At 45.8% G+C, this 19,885-nt stretch overlaps 5 protein-coding genes across 5 annotated transcripts; 3 read left to right on the forward strand and 2 right to left on the reverse strand.

Annotated features, from left to right (window-relative positions):
* LOC132777583 (histone H3) lies at positions 1-520 on the reverse strand. Its single transcript, XM_060779949.2, has one exon. It carries the CDS (start codon positions 506-508, stop codon positions 98-100), a length of 411 nt encoding a protein of 136 aa, XP_060635932.1. The 5' UTR covers positions 509-520; the 3' UTR covers positions 1-97.
* A 316-nt stretch (positions 521-836) lies between these two features.
* LOC137097228 (histone H4) lies at positions 837-1,330 on the forward strand. Its single transcript, XM_067469449.1, has one exon. It carries the CDS (start codon positions 878-880, stop codon positions 1,187-1,189), a length of 312 nt encoding a protein of 103 aa, XP_067325550.1. The 5' UTR covers positions 837-877; the 3' UTR covers positions 1,190-1,330.
* Positions 1,331-2,396: 1,066 nt separating this feature from the next.
* Positions 2,397-2,935, reverse strand: LOC132777584 (histone H2A type 2-C-like). Its single transcript, XM_060779950.2, has one exon. The coding sequence runs from the start codon at positions 2,891-2,893 to the stop codon at positions 2,504-2,506; it is 390 nt and encodes a 129-aa protein (XP_060635933.1). The 5' UTR covers positions 2,894-2,935; the 3' UTR covers positions 2,397-2,503.
* Positions 2,936-5,505: 2,570 nt separating this feature from the next.
* LOC132779185 (histone H4) lies at positions 5,506-6,191 on the forward strand. The gene has a single exon (XM_067469728.1). The coding sequence runs from the start codon at positions 5,527-5,529 to the stop codon at positions 5,836-5,838; it is 312 nt and encodes a 103-aa protein (XP_067325829.1). The 5' UTR covers positions 5,506-5,526; the 3' UTR covers positions 5,839-6,191.
* Positions 6,192-9,568: 3,377 nt separating this feature from the next.
* Positions 9,569-10,280, forward strand: LOC132777585 (histone H2A type 2-C-like). Its single transcript, XM_060779951.2, has one exon. It carries the CDS (start codon positions 9,620-9,622, stop codon positions 10,007-10,009), a length of 390 nt encoding a protein of 129 aa, XP_060635934.1. The 5' UTR covers positions 9,569-9,619; the 3' UTR covers positions 10,010-10,280.
* The last annotated feature ends 9,605 nt before the right edge of the window (positions 10,281-19,885 follow it).

The raw sequence follows: 19,885 nt of genomic DNA on the forward strand, positions 1-19,885 counted from the left end.
CCAATGGTCAATTATGAGGTTTATCAGCCCTTTTGGTGAAAAGGTGGTGGCTCTTAAAAGAGCCTTTGGGTTTGATTGGTCTGTATGGGAATGCGCCCTAAGCCCTCTCCCCGCGGATACGGCGGGCCAGCTGGATGTCCTTGGGCATGATGGTGACGCGCTTGGCGTGGATGGCGCAGAGGTTGGTGTCCTCGAAGAGCCCCACCAGGTAAGCCTCGCTGGCCTCCTGCAGCGCCATGACGGCCGAGCTCTGGAAGCGCAGGTCCGTCTTGAAGTCCTGCGCGATCTCCCTGACCAGGCGCTGGAAGGGCAGCTTCCGGATGAGCAGCTCCGTGGACTTCTGGTAGCGGCGGATCTCCCGCAGGGCGACAGTGCCCGGGCGGTAGCGGTGAGGCTTCTTCACTCCTCCGGTGGCTGGGGCGCTCTTCCGGGCGGCTTTGGTCGCCAGCTGCTTGCGGGGCGCCTTCCCGCCGGTGGACTTACGAGCTGTCTGCTTGGTACGAGCCATGTCAACACTTCCGATGCGAGACGGAATGTGAGGCACAGCCGCTTTCTCCAGCCTATTTATAGACAGATTTGGCAGCTCTGATTGGCTGAAAACCTTGCTGTGACCGTTAGAACATTTGAATTTCCCGGGCTGAAATATTATTGGTTAGACGGGACAGGGTTTGTCACGCTATGCTCAGCGGGCTCTCATTGGTTACTTGCCACGGCGTATGCGATTGGTGAGAAGTAAATATGGTTTAGCCAATGGAATTCCAGCGCAGTGAAAAGGCTAAAGTTTTCCCTCTGGTCGGCTCCTCTGGTATATAATAAGGAGCGCCAGGCTTTGCTCGCTACAGTTTTTGAGTTTGAGTGGAGGAACTTGTTGGTAGATATGTCTGGTCGCGGGAAAGGCGGGAAGGGTCTGGGCAAAGGAGGCGCCAAGAGGCACCGGAAAGTCCTTCGGGACAACATCCAGGGCATCACCAAGCCCGCCATTCGCCGCCTCGCTCGTCGTGGAGGAGTCAAGCGCATTTCGGGACTCATCTATGAGGAAACCCGGGGCGTCCTGAAGGTCTTCCTGGAGAATGTCATCCGCGATGCCGTGACTTACACCGAGCACGCTAAGAGGAAGACCGTCACCGCCATGGACGTCGTCTACGCCCTGAAGAGACAAGGCCGCACTCTTTACGGCTTCGGAGGCTAATTTTCAGGCTTGGCTCAAAGCAGATCACAAAGGCCCTTTTCAGGGCCACCCACCTTCTCATAAATAGAGCTGGTACCACGGAGTCAGTGACATAGGAGTCCCCGGTGGCGCAGCGGGTTAATAAACCCTTGGGCTGGCAGGACTGAAAGGTTGCAGGTTTGAATCCGGGGAGAGAGCGGATGAGCTCCCTCTGTCAGCTCCAGCTCCCCATGCGGGAACATGAGAATGGTAAAAACATTCGGGAGATTGCCAATTCTCTCACACCAGAAGCGACTTGCAGTTTCTCAAATTCCACCTTATCTCCTGAGCTATGCTAATGTAATATATTGTATGCACATATAATATTTGTAATATAATGTAATGCATTATACTAATAACAATTATATATTTATATTACATGTAATATTACTAATAATATTACAATATAGTGGTATGGTGCAATATAGCAATGTTTAATGCCGATATTGTACTATGCTAATAATATAATATATTGTATGTGTATATATCTTGAAAGCCGCACTGAGTCCCCTTCAAGGTGAGAAGGGTGGCATGGAAATGTCGTAAATAAATAAAGTTGCTCTGCCATGGAATCAAGAGTTGGAAGAGACCCCTCCAAAGGGCCTTTCTAGTCCAAAATCCTTTCTCCCTTCACGCAGGAAAAGCACAATCAAACCACTACTGACAGATGGCCATCCAGCCTCTGCTTTAAAGCCTCCTACCAGACTGAGACAAGATAATTCCACTGCTGAACAGCTCTTATGTGGGATCCTGAAGCTTGTCAAGTAGCTTTAATAGTGTATAGCAGGTATTGGCCAACTTGGGCCCTCCAGGTGTTTTGGACTTCAACTCCCAGCATTCCTAACAGCCTCAAGCCCCTTCCTTTCTCCCCTCAGCCGCTTAATAAATATTGGATGTAAATATCTGTGCATCAGGACAGTAAACAATGAGCAATTCCAGACATTAAACAATCAGGGCCAGCTAACACCTCCCAGGCAGGAAGCAGCCAGGCTTTGAAGCTGCAATGCCATTTAATGCAATATTCACATTTGCCTCAAGCAGTGTTTTTTCTCCCACCATGGACATAATTCCGGATTTAAACCCCCACCCGGAGGGCTCAAGTTTGCCCATGCCTGCTAAATTAGCACCTGGTCATTGGTAACTATTGCTGGGCCCAAGTTGGCCTTGTATGCTTGGGGTATGTTGTTGTTGGAAGCTGCCATTGGGGAAATCAGCTCTTTTGTGACAGAGTGGGTGGCTCTGAAAAGAGCCTTTGGGGCTTTGTTGGCTTCGGAGGAAGGAAGGGAAGCGGGGTGTTTACTTGGCCTTGGCCTTGTGGCTCTCGGTCTTCTTGGGGAGGAGCACGGCCTGGATGTTGGGCAGGACGCCTCCCTGGGCGATGGTGACTCTGCCCAGCAGCTTGTTGAGCTCCTCGTCGTTGCGGATGGCCAGCTGCAAGTGGCGGGGGATGATGCGGGTCTTCTTGTTGTCCCGGGCCGCGTTTCCCGCCAACTCCAGGATCTCAGCCGTCAGGTACTCCAGCACGGCCGCCATGTAGACCGGCGCCCCGGCCCCGACCCGCTCGGCGTAGTTGCCCTTCCGGAGGAGACGGTGCACACGGCCCACGGGGAACTGCAGCCCGGCTCTGGAAGATCGGGTCTTCGCCTTGGCTCTGGCTTTGCCTCCTTGCTTGCCGCGTCCAGACATGATGCCTTTGAAGAGAAGCTTAAACAACAAGCAAGAGCTAAAGGAATGAAACGAATGTGGTCTCCTTCAGTCACGAACCTCCCCTTTTATTTAGTCTCGTGGATCGTAGTTCCTCATTCTGATTGGTCAATGCGTTCCATAGCCCCCTCTCGGCCAATAAGGGAATGGCTCCTTCCAGCCAATCGGAGCCTGACGTTCGAACGGTCCAATGGCGTGCTTGCGTTCATACCGTCCAATAGAAATGCGAAGACTTTGAAGACTTCTTATTTGCATGTTTTGCTTAGGGGGAAAAGCATTACGTCATTGCTTCAGGGGTGGAAGGAACAGGGATGGGTCTTGTCAGCCTGCTTTTCTTTGTCTCCAAAAGAGAGGCACTGGGCTGCCTTTCTCTTAATGCAACTCTCTCTTTCTGCACACACACACACACACACATATTTAAGGCAGGGCAGAATTGTGTGTGTATATATATAATTCATTTTAAAAGCACTGCTTTTAAAATTAATTATAATTATTTGTTATTCATTCGTTCGGTAGTCGTTTCCGACTCTTCGTGACTTCAAGGACCAGCCCACGCCAGAGCTCCCTGTTGGCCGTCACCACCCCCAGCTCCTTTAAGGTCAGTCCAGTCACTTCAAGGATGCCATCCATCCACTTTGCCCTTGGTCGGCCCCTCTTCCTTTTTCCTTCCATTTTCCCCAGCATCATTGTCTTCTCTAAACTTTCCTTTCTTCTCATGATGTGGCCAATTATACACACACACACACCCACACACACACAAGAGAGGAGATTCCATCTGAACATGAGGAAGAACTTCCTGACTGTGAGAGCCGTTCAGCAGTGGAACTCTCTGCCCTGGAGTGTGGTGGAGGCTCCTTCTTTGGAGGCTTTTAAACAGAGGCTGGATGGCCATCTGTCAGGGGTGATTTGAATGCAATATTCCTGCTTCTTGGCAGAATGGGGTTGGACTAGATGGCCCAGGAGGTCTCTTCCAACTCTATGATTCTATGATTTTAAAAGCAGTGCAGAATTGTGTGTGTGTGTGTGTGTGTGTGTATATATATATATATATATAATTCATTTTAAAAGCAGTGCAGAAATGTTTATATATACACATTACAATATTAGTATTATTCATTTAAATAGATAAAGATAAAAGTTTTCCCCTGACATAAAGTCCAGTTGTGTCCGACTCTGAGGGTTGGTGCTCATCTCCATTTCTAAGCCAAAGAGCTGGTGTTGTCCATAGACACCTCCAAGGTCGTGTAGCCTGCATAGAGCGCCGTTACCTTCCCACCAGAGCAGTACCTATTTATCTACCCACATTTGCATGTTTTCAAACTGCTAGGTTGACAGAAGCTGGGGCTGACAGTGGAAGCTCATGGCTGCTCCCCAGATTTGAATCTGCAACCTTTCGGTCAACAAGCTCAGCAGCTCAGTGGTTCAACCCACAAAGCCACTGGTCAGTGTAATAAAACCTATATAATGCAGTTTGAACTGCATTACATGGGTCTACTACACTGACCATAGAATACAGTTCAAACTGCATTCTGTGACAGTGAAGAAACAGCCCTAGAGATAACATTTATTTATTTATTTATTTCATTTATATGCCGCCCTTCTCACCCCAAAGGAGACTCAGAGCGCCTTACAAGATATACACACGCACACACACACATACATACAATATATTAAATTATTAGCATTGTATAAGGAGCCCCCAGTGGTGCAGTGGGTTAAACCCTTGTGCCGGAAGAACTGAAGATTCACAGGTCGCAGGTTCGAATTCGGGGAGAGTGCGGATGAGCTCCCTCTGTCAGCTCCAGCTCCTCATGCGGAGACATGAGAGAAGCCTCCCACAAGGATGATAAAACATCAAAACATCCGGGCATCCCCTGGGCAACATCCTTGCAGAGGGACAATTCTCTCACACCAGAAGCAACTTGCAGTTTCTCAAGTTGCTCCTGACACAGCAAAAAAAAAAAAAAAAAAAAAAAGCATAGTACAATATCAGTAGTATATATGACTATATTGTACTGCACCATTATATTGTAATATTATTAGTAATATTACATGTAATATAAAATATATAATTATAATATCATATTATAAGTAGTAGTATTATATTGTATTACATTATAATGTTGTAGATATTATATGTATATACAATATATTATAATTTTATCTGTTTGTTTGCTTTGTTCTGTTAGAAATGTAATATAATGGACTGGTTGCTCTGACACCACAAATAAATAAAATAAATAAATAATAATTTTATATTAGTAAAGCACAGGGGATTTGATTTATATCAAATCCGTGAATAATCAGATCCCAAAAGCCAAAACTGCAAATGTTGCAGGACGGCTATAATGTGAAAGGAGCTTTGTTCCTTTTGTCTGAGGCTACGATTAGGGAACAGTTCGATTTTTCAAGAAAAAGCCCGCCTGAAATCTGATTGGTTAGAAAGAGAGCCAATGGCGTGTTAGACTTCGGAAAAACTGGGCGGTACTTACGCGTACTATTACAGGCGCGACTCGAGTTTTCCCTCTGGTCCGACGCTGAGGTATAAAAACCCCTGCGACGACTACTTTAGCTCCCTTTTTGTTTGAGAGAGAGCTCGTGTATACTTCGGAAGGATGTCTGGTCGCGGAAAGGGCGGTAAAGGCTTGGGCAAAGGAGGCGCCAAGAGGCACAGGAAGGTGCTCCGTGATAACATCCAGGGCATCACCAAGCCCGCCATTCGCCGCCTCGCTCGTCGTGGAGGTGTCAAGCGTATTTCGGGGCTCATCTATGAGGAAACTCGGGGCGTCCTGAAGGTCTTCCTGGAGAACGTCATCCGCGATGCCGTGACTTACACCGAGCACGCCAAGAGGAAGACTGTCACCGCCATGGACGTTGTCTATGCCCTGAAACGACAAGGCCGCACTCTTTACGGCTTCGGAGGCTAATTTTCTAGTCTTAATCTCTTTCAACAAAACCCCAAAGGCCCTTTTAAGGGCCACCCATGTTTTCCTCAAAAGAGCTGTTAACCTTAACCTCAACTTAATTATCTCACTGTTACCAATCCAGACAGCATGCTAGTTAGATAAACCAGGCATGGGCCAACTTGGGCCCTCCTTCCAGGTGTTTTGGACTCCAACTCCCAGCATTCCTAACAGCCTCAGGCCCTTTCTTTGTCATGGACTCCACTTCGTGGCCCCATTTAGAATCATAGAATCAAAGAGTTGGAAGAGACCTCATGGGCCATCCAGTCCAACCCCATTCTGCCAAGAAGCAGGAATATTGCATTCAAATCACCCCTGACAGATGGCCATCCAGCCTCTGTTAAAGCTTCCAAAGAAGGAGCCTCCACCACACTCCGGGACAGAGAGTTCCACTGCTGAACGGCTCTCACAGTCAGGAAGTTCTTCCTCATGTTCAGGTGGAATTTTCTCTCTTGTAGTTTGAAGCCATTGTTCCATTGCGTCCTAGTCTCCAGGGAAGCAGAAAACAAGCTTGCTCCCTCCTCCCTGTGGCTTCCTCTCACATATTTATACATGGCTATCATATCCCCTCTCAGCCTTCTCTTCTTCAGGCTAAACATGCCCAGCTCCTTAAGCCGCTCCTCATAGGGCTTGTTCTCCAGACCCTTGATCATTTTAGTCGCTCTCCTCTGGACACATTCCAGCATGTCAACATCTCTCTTGAATTGTGGTGCCCAGAATTGGACACAATATTCCAAATGTGGTCTAACCAAAACAGAATAGAGGGGTAGCATTACTTCCCTAGATCTAGACACTAGGCTCCTCTTGATGCAGGCCAAAATACCATTGGCTTTTTTTGCCGCCACATCACATTGTTGGCTCATGTTTAACTTGTTGTCCACAAGGACTCCAAGATCTTTTTCACACGTACTGCTCTCGAGCCAGGCATCCCCCATTTTGTATCTTTGTATCATTTCTTACGGTTGGGTCTGCATCTCGTGGTGCCAGAGCGCAGTCTGTTCAGCACCTTCCAATTGCCCAGTCTTCTGTGTGCCTAGAGGGAATGTCTCATTTGGTATCAGCTATGGTTTGAGCCTGCCACTTTTGGACTCCCGCTTGCTGAGGTCTTCCTGCGAGTGTCTCTGTAGGTCTTACAAAGCTATTACTTAATTTAAGTTGTTGGCATGCTGGCTGATATCTGAACAGGGGATGGGCCAGAGATGTCAACACCGTGGTCCTTTCACTCTGTGTGCCAAGTTTGGTCCAGATCCATCATGTTTGAGTCCACAGTGCTTTCTGGATGTAGGTGAACTACAATTCCCCCAAATCAAGGTGTCTTTTCCCCTATCTTTGTGGAGGTAGGAGCTTGTCTGTAAGTGGGCACCCCAGCCACATACACACATACAGATTTTCACTTTTATTATGTGTAGAAGATAGAAGGTTACACTATGCAATATGATTGTTGTTTTTGGGTTATACATTTGTTTGTTTGTTTGTTTGTTTACATTATTTATATACCGCTTTTCTCACCCCTGGGGAAACTCAAAAGCCATTTACACAGAAATACTGCCCAAATCCAATGCCTTTCAAACGTAAACCAAATTACAAACAACGCCATAACAAAGTCTAGAATCAATGGGACCATTCATCATAAGATACAATAAAAAGGCTTTTAAAACATGAAATATAAGAATTAAAAACACCTAATAAAAACATTAAAATCACGTGATCCAAGTACGTAGGCTTGACCATTTCAAATGTCAATTGCGCACATTCCATATTTGCTTCTTTATATATATAATATATATAATTAAAGTTTTATTGAGAGAAAATAAAATTTGAGGGAGAAAAAAAAGGATAAAAAAGTTTTGTTTACATTGAACATTTGGGAGAACATTTTCATTTATAGGAAAGTAGGAAAAAGAAGAGAAAAAAATGAAGGAGAAGAAAAGATTTCCATATTTGCTTCTTGTACTGCGTCACTTCACTAGTCAAAGACATGGATCCATAACCATGTCTTTGTTCTCTTTCTAAAGGCCAGGAGGGAGGGCGTTGGTCTGATTTCACTCAGCAGAGAGTTCCAGAACTGAGGAGCCACCACTGAGAAGGTCCTGTCTCTCGTCCCTGCCAAATGCACTTGCAAAGCAGGTGGGACTGAGAGCAGGGCCTCCCCAGAAGATCTTAACCTCCGTGATGGTTCATACAAGGAGATATATTCAGACAGGGTATCTGTCCGAATGCATCTCCCTCTACGTCCCACCTCGGAGTCTGAGATCCTCTGGGGAGGCCCTGCTCTCGGCCCTGCCTCTGTCACAAGTGAGATTGGCGGGGACGAGGAGCAGGGCCTTCTCAGTGGTGGCCCCTCACCTATGGAATTCACTCCCCGGGGAAATGTCATTTCCTAATTGGTTTTGTATATAAAAACATGGAGAAAGTTTATTAAACTGCAAAAACTTTGCCTTTACGGGTCATCCTTCTATAGCACATTTTGCTACAGTTTTTCAATTAATATCTCATCATAGTCTCAAGCAATTAAACCTAGTTTGTGGCAGCCCCGAAAATGAAGATTCTGGAGGATAACAACTGCTTTCAAAGTAAGGACTGCACAACCAAACAGGAAATAACACTTTCAGACCAGAAACAGAACATTTTTCAATGCATTGTCGAAGGCTTTCATGGCTGGAATCACTGAGTTGTTTTAAGTTTTTCAGGCTGTCTGGCCATGTTCCAGTAGCATTCTCTCCTGACGTTTCACCCACATCTATGACAGGCATCCTCAGATTGTGAAGTCTGTTGGAAACTAGGAAAATAGGGTTTATATATCTGTAGAATAATGTCCAGGGTGGGAGAAAGAACTCTTGTCTGTTGAGATAGGTGTGAATGTTGCAATTGGCCACCGTGATTAGCATTCAATGGCCTAGCAGTTTCAAGGACTGGCTTCTTACTGCCTGGGGAAATCCTTTGTTGGGAGGTGATTAGCTGGCCATGATTGTCCCAAGAAAAAAAAATGGTCAGAAGTTGTATATTTATACTTTTAATTTGCATTCAATGGCCTAGCAGTTTCAAGGTCTGGCTTCTTACTGCCTGGGGAAATCCTTTGTTGGGAGGTGATTAGCTGGCCATGATTGTCCCAAGAAAAAAAATGGTCAGAAATTGTATATTTATACCTTTAATTTGCATTCAATGGCCTAGCAGTTTCAAGGACTGGCTTCTTACTGCCTGGGGAAATCCTTTGTTGGGAGGTGATTAGCTGGCCTTGATTGTCCCAAGAAACAAATAGTCAAAAGCTGTATATTTATATCTTTAATTTGCTTTTTTTAGCCTGTATTGTTTTGAACGTGCCTTGAATCCAATTATCAGGAGAAAGAACAATGGAGGCCGAATTTGCTTCTCTTCCTTTCTCCTCCCAAGACATTCTTCGAACCCTGTCCTGATTGGCTAATTTCAGAACCCACCTCCTGATTGGTCGGCAGTCCCGCGCCCGCGTGTGATTGGAGGATACGTATGAATATATTAACGACGGCTGAATGTCCTTCTCTTTCTTTCGCCCAAGGAATTCTTCGAGCCCTGTCCTGATTGGTTCGTTTCGGAAACCATTTCCTGATAGGCCGTAGTCGCGTGCCGGCGTCCGATTGGAGGAGGCGTTTCACCATCCTCCAATCAGAATCGCGGTTCACAATCCGACGGTGGAAATAAATAGAGGCGGGCGCGGCTAGTGAGACTTCATTCTTTTTCAGCAGTCAAGGCGAGAAGGAACTCAGCAGCCATGTCTGGACGCGGCAAGCAAGGAGGCAAAGCCAGAGCCAAGGCCAAGACCCGATCTTCCAGAGCCGGGCTGCAGTTCCCCGTGGGCCGAGTCCACCGTCTCCTCCGGAAGGGCAACTACGCCGAGCGGGTCGGGGCCGGGGCGCCGGTCTACATGGCGGCCGTGCTGGAGTACCTGACGGCTGAGATCCTGGAATTGGCGGGAAACGCGGCCCGGGACAACAAGAAGACCCGCATCATCCCTCGCCACTTGCAGCTGGCCATCCGCAACGACGAGGAGCTCAACAAGCTGCTGGGCAGAGTCACCATCGCCCAGGGAGGCGTCCTGCCCAACATCCAGGCCGTGCTCCTCCCCAAGAAGACCGAGAGCCACAAGGCCAAGGCCAAGTAGAGCCCAACATTGCTCCCCAAACACTTGCTGGACTTGGAATTCGATTCAGAACCCAAAAGGCTCTTTTCAGAGCCAAACACAAAGTCATGAAAGAGTTTGGAAACACTGGAGAAAGACTCCCAAGGCAGGCATCCTCAAGCTTTATAATTATAGGACCAGGTCATAGTCAAGCTGTTGGAGGGCCAGATTATTATATTTGTTTATATTGTATCTGCAGCATGGACCAGATTATATCATTTTTAAAAAACTAATTCCTATGCACGCTGCACATACCTTATTTGTAGTGCAAAAAACCCTTTAAAACAATACAATAATTAAAATTAACAATTTTAACAAATGTATTTATCATGTCACCTCTGTCATGAATGACTTTTCAATAACTTTGAAGCATAGGTTCTTTTTCTTGCAATTTCCAGTGTGAGAAGGTATTTCAGATTACAGAAAACATTTAGACAAAGAATGACATTGGACATACAGATTCTATGAAACTACATTGGATTCACAATTACATTGGTTAACAAACATAGGTAGGTAAAGGTAAAGGTAGTCCCCTGACATTAAGTCCAGTCATGTCTGACTCTGGGGTGTGGTGCTCATCTCCATTTCTAAGCCGAAGAGCCGGCGTTGTCCGTAGACATTTCCAAGGTCATGTGGTCAGCATGACTGCATGGAGCGCCGTTACCTTCTCGCCGAAGCGATACCTATTGATCTACTCACATTTGCATGTTTTCGAACTGCTAGGTTGGCAGAAGCTAGGGCTGACAACAAACATAGGGGAATTATATTTTCACTCAACATTCACACACATGTACACGCATTCATCCGCATGCATCCAAATATTACCATATCCTTTCTCCCTCCTTGGAGAAGCACCTCTTAGGCCAGGCCCTGCTTTCCTGCAGCCTGCCAATGCACAGTTCCATAACTTCCATAACACCATAACTTCAAAACGCTGAAATGCCAAAACTTCTTTCCCTAAGAACCATGCCAAGGACCAGACCTCTGTTTTCCATACAGCAGAACCTGACTCCCTGCACAAAATCCAAGACTCCAAAAGCACACTTCTTCCTCTTCCCTTGAGAAAGAAGCTCCAGAATCATGCTTTCACATAGCATATCTGACACTGAATACACCACCTCTGTCCTTCCCATGGAGCAGAGCATGGCAGGTGGAACAGACTCCTTGGTCTGCCATGATCTGAACATTATTAGCCTGAGTCTTTTATAGGAAAATTCTGTTGATGTCGTCCCAAAGTTGTAAATTAATGATAGACGTCTTTCATCCTGGATCCATCTCGGTTTCCTGGCCAGATGTTGATCTTCTTGATTGGTGTTGATCTTATGTTGACTTTCTTCTTAACATAAGGAAGATTGCAAACATTTCCTTTATCACTGTCCCAGTTCTTATCAGGGTTTCTCATTAGCAAGTCCAGCAAGCAGGTAGTTAATTGCAGGCTTTAATATTATACTGGTGTTTCCAAAATTATTAACTCCAACCACACATCCTTCCATTCTTCCATTCATTCACAGACATGATTTTAAATTCACATTTATCAAATTTGCACATTGAATTTCTTGTGACACCTCTAGACTGGATTACTGCAATGCACTCTGCGTGGGGCTGCCCTTGAAAATGGCCTGGAAATTCCAGATGATCCAACGGGCGGCAGCCAGGTTGTTAACTGGGGCTCCTTACAGGGAGCGGTCAACCCTCCTGTTTAAGGAGCTCCACTGGCTGCCATTCATCTACCGGACCCAATTCAAGGTACAGGTTCTTACCTACAAAGCCCTGAACGGTTTGGGACCCGCCTACCTGCGTGACCGCATCTCCGTATACGAATCCACATGATCCCTTTGATCATCCAGAGAGGCCCTGCTCTCGATCCCACCAGCCTCGCAGGCGCGATTGGTGGGGACGAGAGAGAGGGCCTTTTCGGTGGTGGCCCCTCGACTCTGGAACTCACTCCCTAAAGACATCAGACAGGCCCCAACTGGCAGTCTTCAGGAGGAACTTGAAGACGTGGCTGTTCCAGTGTGCCTTCCCGGAATAATGATCCCATAGCACTTTGTCCTCCAAAGCACTTTACATTTCTTTAGGTCTGCTTGTATGCCCGCTACAAACACCACTATCACCTTTTCGTCCATGTCCCAGCATCACTTCCAATTTTAATTTTACATTTGGCCTTCCCACTGTTTTTAATGGTGTTCTGTCTTATTGATAATGTTGTATATTTTATTGTCTATGTTTTTTTTAATTTTAATTACTTGTTTTATTGCTTGTATTGTTGTATTTGAGCTCAGTCTCATGTAAGCCGCATCGAGTCCCTTGGGGAGATGGTAGCGGGGTACAAATAAGCTATTATTATTATTATTATTATTATTATTATTATTATTATGTCAGGAGCAAACCAAACAGTTGTATTGCATATTTTAACAAACAAACTACAAAGTTTGCAAGCTTGGTAGATGATTAAATGTCCTTTGACCAGTAGCTGGCCACTTGGAGTGCCTCTGGTGTTGCAGCAAGAAGGTCCTCCATTGTGGATGTAGCAGGGCTCAGGGTGCATTGCAAAGGTGGTCTGTACTTGGACAACAAGTTAAACATGAGCCAACAATGTGATGTGGCGGCAAAAAAAGCCAATGGGATTTTGGCCTGCATCAAGAGGAGCATAGTGTCTAGATTCAGGGAAGTAATGCTACCCCTCTATTCTGCCTTGGTTAGACCACACCTGGAATATTGTGTCCAATTCTGGGCACCACAATTGAAGAGAGATATTGACAAGCTGGAATGTGTCCAGAGGAGGGCGACTAAAATGATCAAGGGTCTGGAGAACAAGCCCTATGAGGAGCAGCTTAAGGAGCTGGGCATTTTTAGCCTGAAGAAGAGAAGACTGAGAGGAGATATGATAGCCATGTATAAATATGTGAGAGGAAGCCACAGGGAGGAGGGAACAAGCTTGTCTTCTGCTTCCTTTCAGACTAGGACGCGGAACAATGGCTTCAAACTACAAGAGAGGAGATTCCATCTGAACATGAGGAAGAACTTCCTGACTGTGAGAGCCGTTCAGCAGTGGAACTCTCTGCCCCGGAGTGTGGCGAAGCTCCTTCTTTTGAAGCTTTTAAACAGAGGCTGGATGGCCATCTGTCAGGGGTGATTTGAATGCAACATTCCTGCTTTTTGGCAGAATGTTGGACTGGATGGCCCATGAGGTCTCTTCCAACTCTTTGATTCTATGATTCTTCTCCACACTTGCAAATATAACAAATATAAACATCTAAATATTAACAAATATAAATATATTATTACGTTAATATTATAAATATTAGTGTTTCAATGGGAAGTGTGGGCCTGCTTTTTGGCTGATGAGATAGGATTGTTGTGTGCTTTCAAGTAGTTTCAGACTTAAGTTGACCCTGAGTAAGGCCGTCTTTGGCCCTCGGGCCTTAGTTTGATGACCCCTGCTCTAAGCAGTGCTGGAGGGGCTATCAAGAAACTGGTACATATATGCACATGTGGAGGTCTTGTAAATATGTTCAAAATTTTTGGAAAAATGTATTTCAAGAAATAAGAATCACCCAAATAGAGATAACTGCAACCTGGAAATGGCACTGCTATCATTGATGGATAAAGTTAAAATATCAAAAGCTAAAGGAATTAATTGCCAATCTGTAAATTGTTAATAGCTAAAAACTGGAAAGAAGGAGGGAATGCCAATTTAAAAAGGGCAGGAGTTTCTGTTGTCCTCCTATTTGCCCCAAACTTGCAATCCTGTTTATTGCTGAGCATTAATAATAAGTCTAAACTTCAGTTAATGCTTCTGGAACATGGCCATACCGCCCAGAAAACTCACAGCATCCCAATCAGTCTTAACTAATAAAATCATAAGAGTTGTGTTGTTGAAGGCTTACATGACCGGAATCAGCTTCAAAGCTTGGCTGCTGCCTTCCTGGGGGGATCCTTTGTTGGGAGGTGATTAGCTGGCCCTGATTGTTTCTTGTCTGGAATTCCCCTGTTTTTGAGCGTTATCCTTGATCAGGGCCAGCTAATCACCTCCCAACAAAGGTTTCCCCCAGACAGGAAGCAGCCAAGCTTTGTAGCTGCAAGGCTATTCAATTCTAATCAAGGTGGCCAATGGCACCTTCAATAGACAAGAATTCTTGTTTGCTGTGTACTAATCTTGTGTTTCAAATAATAATAATAATAATAATAATAATAATAGTAATAATAATAATAAATTATTATTATTATTATTATTATTATTATTATTATTATTATGATGATCCAATACAACAGCCAGCAGAGTGTCTGCTGTGGACTCATCTTGTTGTGTTTCAAATAATAATAATAATCATCATCATCATCATCACACAGTCCTAGACGCTTGGGAAGTGTTTGACTTGTGATTTTGTGATATGAAATCCAGCAATATAGATCTCATTTGCTGTGCCATATTGTGTTTTTGTATCAGTAAAATAATAATAATAATTTTATTTCCCACCTTTAGCCCAAGGAAACCCAAACTACATCTTAGGACACAGCTTTTAAAAACTAATTCTTAAATTAAATTGAACTTTTAATATTATATTATATTATATTATATTAAATTATATATTATATTATATATATAATATTATATATATATATATAATATATATAATATATTATATAATATATTATATAATATATAATATTATATATTATTATATTATATTATATTTATTATATTATACACCAATAATTCAAACCCACTTAAAAAAAACCACAATGGGGCACACAATAACAATAGAGAGGCAAAGAGGAAACTATTTCAGGTGATTCCCCTTTCCCCCAGACACCGGAAATGGCCGTTTGCTCGCCTTTGCCCTGCATTTCCGCCTTTTGTTTTGAATGGAGCATCCTTTATTAGCATAACATCTCTCCCATTGGCTGGGAGGCCGTGTGGGCGGGGCTTGTGCGACTGCTCTACTAGGCGCCCATGTGTTGGTTCAAAACTTCTTCCTGTTGCAGAAGAGAGAGGAGTTCTGCAATCCCTTGCCTTGGAGGAGGCACCAATTGGGGTGAGTTGGAATTCATGTGAAGGTCTCTCCTGCTTTGGATCATCTTCCTGGAAGAAAGGAAAGTAGCTCCAGTTTTGGAGGAAAGGGGGACTGAGGCTTGGCTTCCTCCACTTCCTCTTTTTCTTGGAAGGAGATTTCCCAGAAAGAAAGAAGGAAAGGAGGAAAGAAAGAAGGAAAGGAAGGAGGAAAGGAAAAAGGAAAGGAAGGAGGAAAGAAAGAAGGAAAGGAAGGAGGACAGAAAGAAGGAAAGGAGGGAGGAAAGAAAGAAGGAAAGGAAGGAGGAAAGAAAGAAGGAAAGGAGGAAAGAAAGAAGGAAAGGAAGGAGGAAAGAAAGAAGGAAAGGAAGGAGGAAAGAAAGAAAGAAGGAAAGGAAGGAGGAAAGAAAGAAGGAAAGGAGGAAAGAAAGAAGGAAAGGAAGGAGAAAAGAAAGGAGGAAAGAAAGAAGGAAAGGAAGGAGGAAAGAAAGAAAGAAGGAAAGGAAGGAGGAAAGAAAGAAAGAAGGAAAGGAAGGAGGAAAGGAGGGAAGAAAGAAGGAAAGGAAGGAGGAAAGAAGGAAAGGAAGGAGGAAAGAAAGAAGGAAAGGAAGGAGGAAAGAAAGAAGGAAAGGAAGGAGGAAAGAAAGAAGGAAAGGAGGGAGGAAAGAAAGAAGGAAAGGAAGGAGGAAAGAAAGAAGGAAAGGAAGGAGGAAAGGAAGAAGGAAAGGAAGGAGGAAAGAAAGAAGGAAAGGAGGGAAGAAAGAAGGAAAGGAAGGAGGAAAGAAGGAAAGGAAGGAGGAAAGAAAGAAGGAAAGGAAGGGGGAAAGGAGGGAAGAAAGAAGGAAAGGAAGGGGGAAAGGAGGGAAGAAAGAAGGAAAGGAAGGAGGAAAGAAAGAAGGAAAGGAAGGAGGAAAGAAGGAAAGTAAGAAGGAAAGGAAGGGGGAAAGAAAGAAAGAAAGGAAAGAGGAAAGAAAGAAGGAAAGGAGGGAAGAAAGAAGGAAAGGAAGGAGGAAAGAAAGGAGGAAAGAAAGAAGGAAAGGAAAGAGGAAAGAAAGAAAGAAGGAAAGGAGGAAAGAAAGAAGGAAAGGAAGGAGGAAAGAAGGAAAGGAAGGAAGGAAGGAATTGTTGGGTGGCTTTTGCTTCTGCCACCAACCTTTTGGATGACCTTTATTGCAGCCAGGATGACAAGGCACCCACCAGCCAGGATTCACACCCAGCACCCGCCTTTTCCACAGGACGGAGGAGCCATGCAGCCTGGCAAAAGCAGCCCTGGGGAGTGGCAAAGAATGCAAATCAAGCGGATCCAGGAGGCCGCCACTTTTGAAGAGTTTGAGAAGGTCTTCCAAAAAGTGACTAAGGAACTGTCTGCCGATGACAAAGTGACTCCTCGGAAGCCTAGGAACAGAAGGGGGGCTTCCATAATGGTGGTCAAGGAGGCCCGCCAGCTCCAGTACATGTACCGTACCTCCAAACCCAAAGCCTTGCTGAAGATCCAGGGGAAGCTCTCCCCGTCTTGCAAGATCCCCCTGGAAGAGCTGCAGAGTTATTTCACGAGAGTCTTTAAGGACACCGAGGTGTCTCCTCAACGTCCTGATGGCATGCCTCTGTTGCCGAAGATCAACTCTCCCAAAGCCCTCCAGCTCCTGAGGTGTGACTTCTCTCCGAAAGAGGTCGCGGAGAAGCTCCACAAAGTCCCCAACAAAGTCAACGGGAAGAACAAGATCTCCCGCCAGAAGCTGAAGCAGCGGGACCCTGGGTGCCACATCCTGACCGCCATCTTCAACAAATGCAAGCAGTTCCACCGCATCCCTTCCACCTGGAAAGAAGTGCCGGTCATCCTCAAGTTCAAGAGTGGGGAGCCCTCCAACCCAGCCAACTGGCGGCCACTGTTCCTCTGCGACACCCTTTACAAGATGTATGCCCGCTGCCTTGCCCACCGTGTCACTGACTGGGCCGTGACAGGTGGGGCCCTGAGCCCTCAACAGTCGGCCTATGTCCCCTCGCGCAAGGGCACCGACGAGCAGCATTTCCTCCTGCAGTCCACCATTGATGTTGCCCGGCACAAGGGAAAGGAGGTAGCCTTGGCCAAACTGGACCTTCACAATGCTTTCGGCTCCATCCCACATTGGCATGTCTTCGACACGCTGTTGAGGTTCGGCATACCGAAAGATTTCCTCGACATGCTACATGCGCTCTACCACGACCTCACGATCGTTGTGATGGCGGCCAATGGGAAGACCTCACCAATACCCATGCGGAAGGGATTGATGCAAGGGTGTCCTCTGAGTCCTATCATTTTCAACCTCAGCATAGAACCTTTGATCCGCTTCATCGCTGAGGGACCAGAGGGCTTTGTTTTGTATGGGCAGAAGGTCAGCGTTCTCGCTCACGCCGACGATATAGTGTTCGTTGCCAGCAATGGGACAGGACTACAACGCATTCTGGAGAAGGCCTCTGAAACTGTCAATTGGCTGGGCCTAGAATTCAATGCCATGAAATGTAAATGCCTTCATATCCGGCAAAGTAAACTATGCTCCTCAAATTTCCTCCTCCAGGGAAAGTCCATCAGGTCCATCGAAAGCAGCCAACCTTTCGAATATCTGGGAATGCCTTTGATTTTGCCCAACCAGCCCCATTCGATCTTGAAGGAGCCTTTCCAAAAGTTGCTAAGAGAAGCCCAACGTATTGATGCGTCCTCGTTGACTCCTGAGCAGAAGATGGATGCACTCAAGTCCTCTGTCCTTCACAAATATTTCTCTGTTCTGAAAAAATTGCCCGTGGCGTGGAAGGAACTCAAAACAGCTGATTCCATTATCACCAACATGATGTTGAAATGGTTCAGTATTCCCAAGACAGCTGCCAGAGATCTATGGATCCCTTGGAAAGATGGCGGCCATGGACTCCTGCCATTGACAGACATGGCCAACGTGGCCTCCATCTCCTACGGCTTCCAGCTGCTGAACTGTTCGGATGTCACTGTAAGGAAGGTGGCACATGGCGCCCTTCGCAGCACCTCCCCAAGGAAACTGGGCAGGGACCCTCGGAATGAAGAACTAGCCCACTACCTGAATGGAAGCTTTGGCCCTGACAGGAAAGACTTTACCAGTCTCTGGCAACGTGTCAAAAATGCCACGTGGCACTCCAGGGAATTCATTTCTTGTGCCTGGATATATCATCAAGGTAGCTTTTGCATCGATGTGGATGGCACCCAGTATTCAGAAGAAGGCAGGAGTCTGGAGAGTGTTCTGAAAAAAGCCTTCCAGGAGAGCTATGTTGAGACCTAAGTTGAGTCGAGCCTTGTCACATCCAAGAGATTGTGGGATCACAATGGTTTTGCCCATCCTGATTAAACCCTCATATTTTTTTGCTGCTTACCTCCTCTCCATTCCAGGAAGCATAGTCCTGATCTGGAACCCGTCCTGTGCCTTTGAGGATGCAATCCTGACCTGGATCCCATCCTGTACCTTTGCAGCTAGTCCTGACTCGGAACTGATCCTGTGCCTTTGTGGATACAATCCTGACCTGGAACTCATCCTCTGCCTTTGCAGATAGTCCTGACCTAGAACTCATCTGGTGCCTTTGCAGATAGAGCCCTGACCTGGAACCCATCCTGTGCCTTTGTGGATACAATCCTGACCTGGAACTCATCCTCTGCCTTTGCTGATAGTCCTGACCTGGAACCCATCCTTTGCCTTTGTGGATACAATCCTGACCTGGAACTCATCCTCTGCCGTTGCTGATAGTCCTGACCTGGAACCCATCCTGTGCCTTTGCAGATAGAGTCCTGATTTGGAACTAATCGTGTGCCTTTGAAGATAAGAGTCCTGACCTGGAACTCATCCTGTGCCTTTGTGGATACAATCCTGACCTGGAACTCATCCTGTGCCTTTGGTGATAGTCCTGACCTGGAACCCATCCTGTGCCTTTGCAGATAGAGTCCTGATTTGGAACTAATCGTGTGCCTTTGAAGATAAGAGTCCTGACCTGGAACTCATCCTGTGCCTTTGTGGATACAATCCTGACCTGGAACTCATCCTGTGCCTTTGGTGATAGTCCTGACCTGGAACCCATCCTGTGCCTTTGAGGATAGCGTCCTGACCTGGAACTCATCCTGTGCCTTTGCAGATAGAGTCCTGACTTGGAACTAATCATGTGCCTTTGAAGATAAGAGTCCTGACCTGGAACTTATCCTGTGCCTTTGTGGATACAATCCTGACCTGGAACCCATACTGTGCCTTTTGCAAATACAATGCAGACCTGGAAGCCGTCCTGTGCCTTTACAAATACAATCCTGACTCTTCGCTGTCCTAAATCTACCTCACTTTTTACTTCAAAACCCACAGGGGCTACATCTTTTTTCTCCGTGCCTCCAAAAGCACAGCACCGTGGATGTCTCCAAAATTCGGACCAAAAGACAGTGAGTGGATCTACTAGCCTATTGTCACAGAAGATGATCAAGAGAAGGCACTGGGATCCCAACTAAGTTATGGAAGGTCTTCTTCCATGGTAATGCAGCAAATGGGTTGTTGTGGGTTTGAATGGGTTGTGGGTTTGTAATGCAGCAAATGGGTTGTATGGCAATGTTCGAGAAGCATTCTCTCCTGACGTTTCACCTTCATCTATGGCAGGCATCCTCAGAGGTTGTGAGGTCTGTTGGAAACTAGGCAAGTGGGGTTGATATGTGTATATCTGTGGGATAATGTCTAGGGTGGGAGAAAGAACTATTGTCTGTTTGAGGCAAATGTGAATGTTTCAATTGGCCACCTTGATTAGCATTAAATGGCCTAGCAATTTCAAGGTCTGACTTCTTACTGCCTGGGGGAATCCTTTGTTGGGAGATGATT

Source organism: Anolis sagrei, chromosome 6 (genome assembly GCF_037176765.1).
Source record: "Anolis sagrei isolate rAnoSag1 chromosome 6, rAnoSag1.mat, whole genome shotgun sequence".
NCBI classification, from domain to species: Eukaryota; Metazoa; Chordata; class Lepidosauria; order Squamata; family Dactyloidae; genus Anolis; species Anolis sagrei.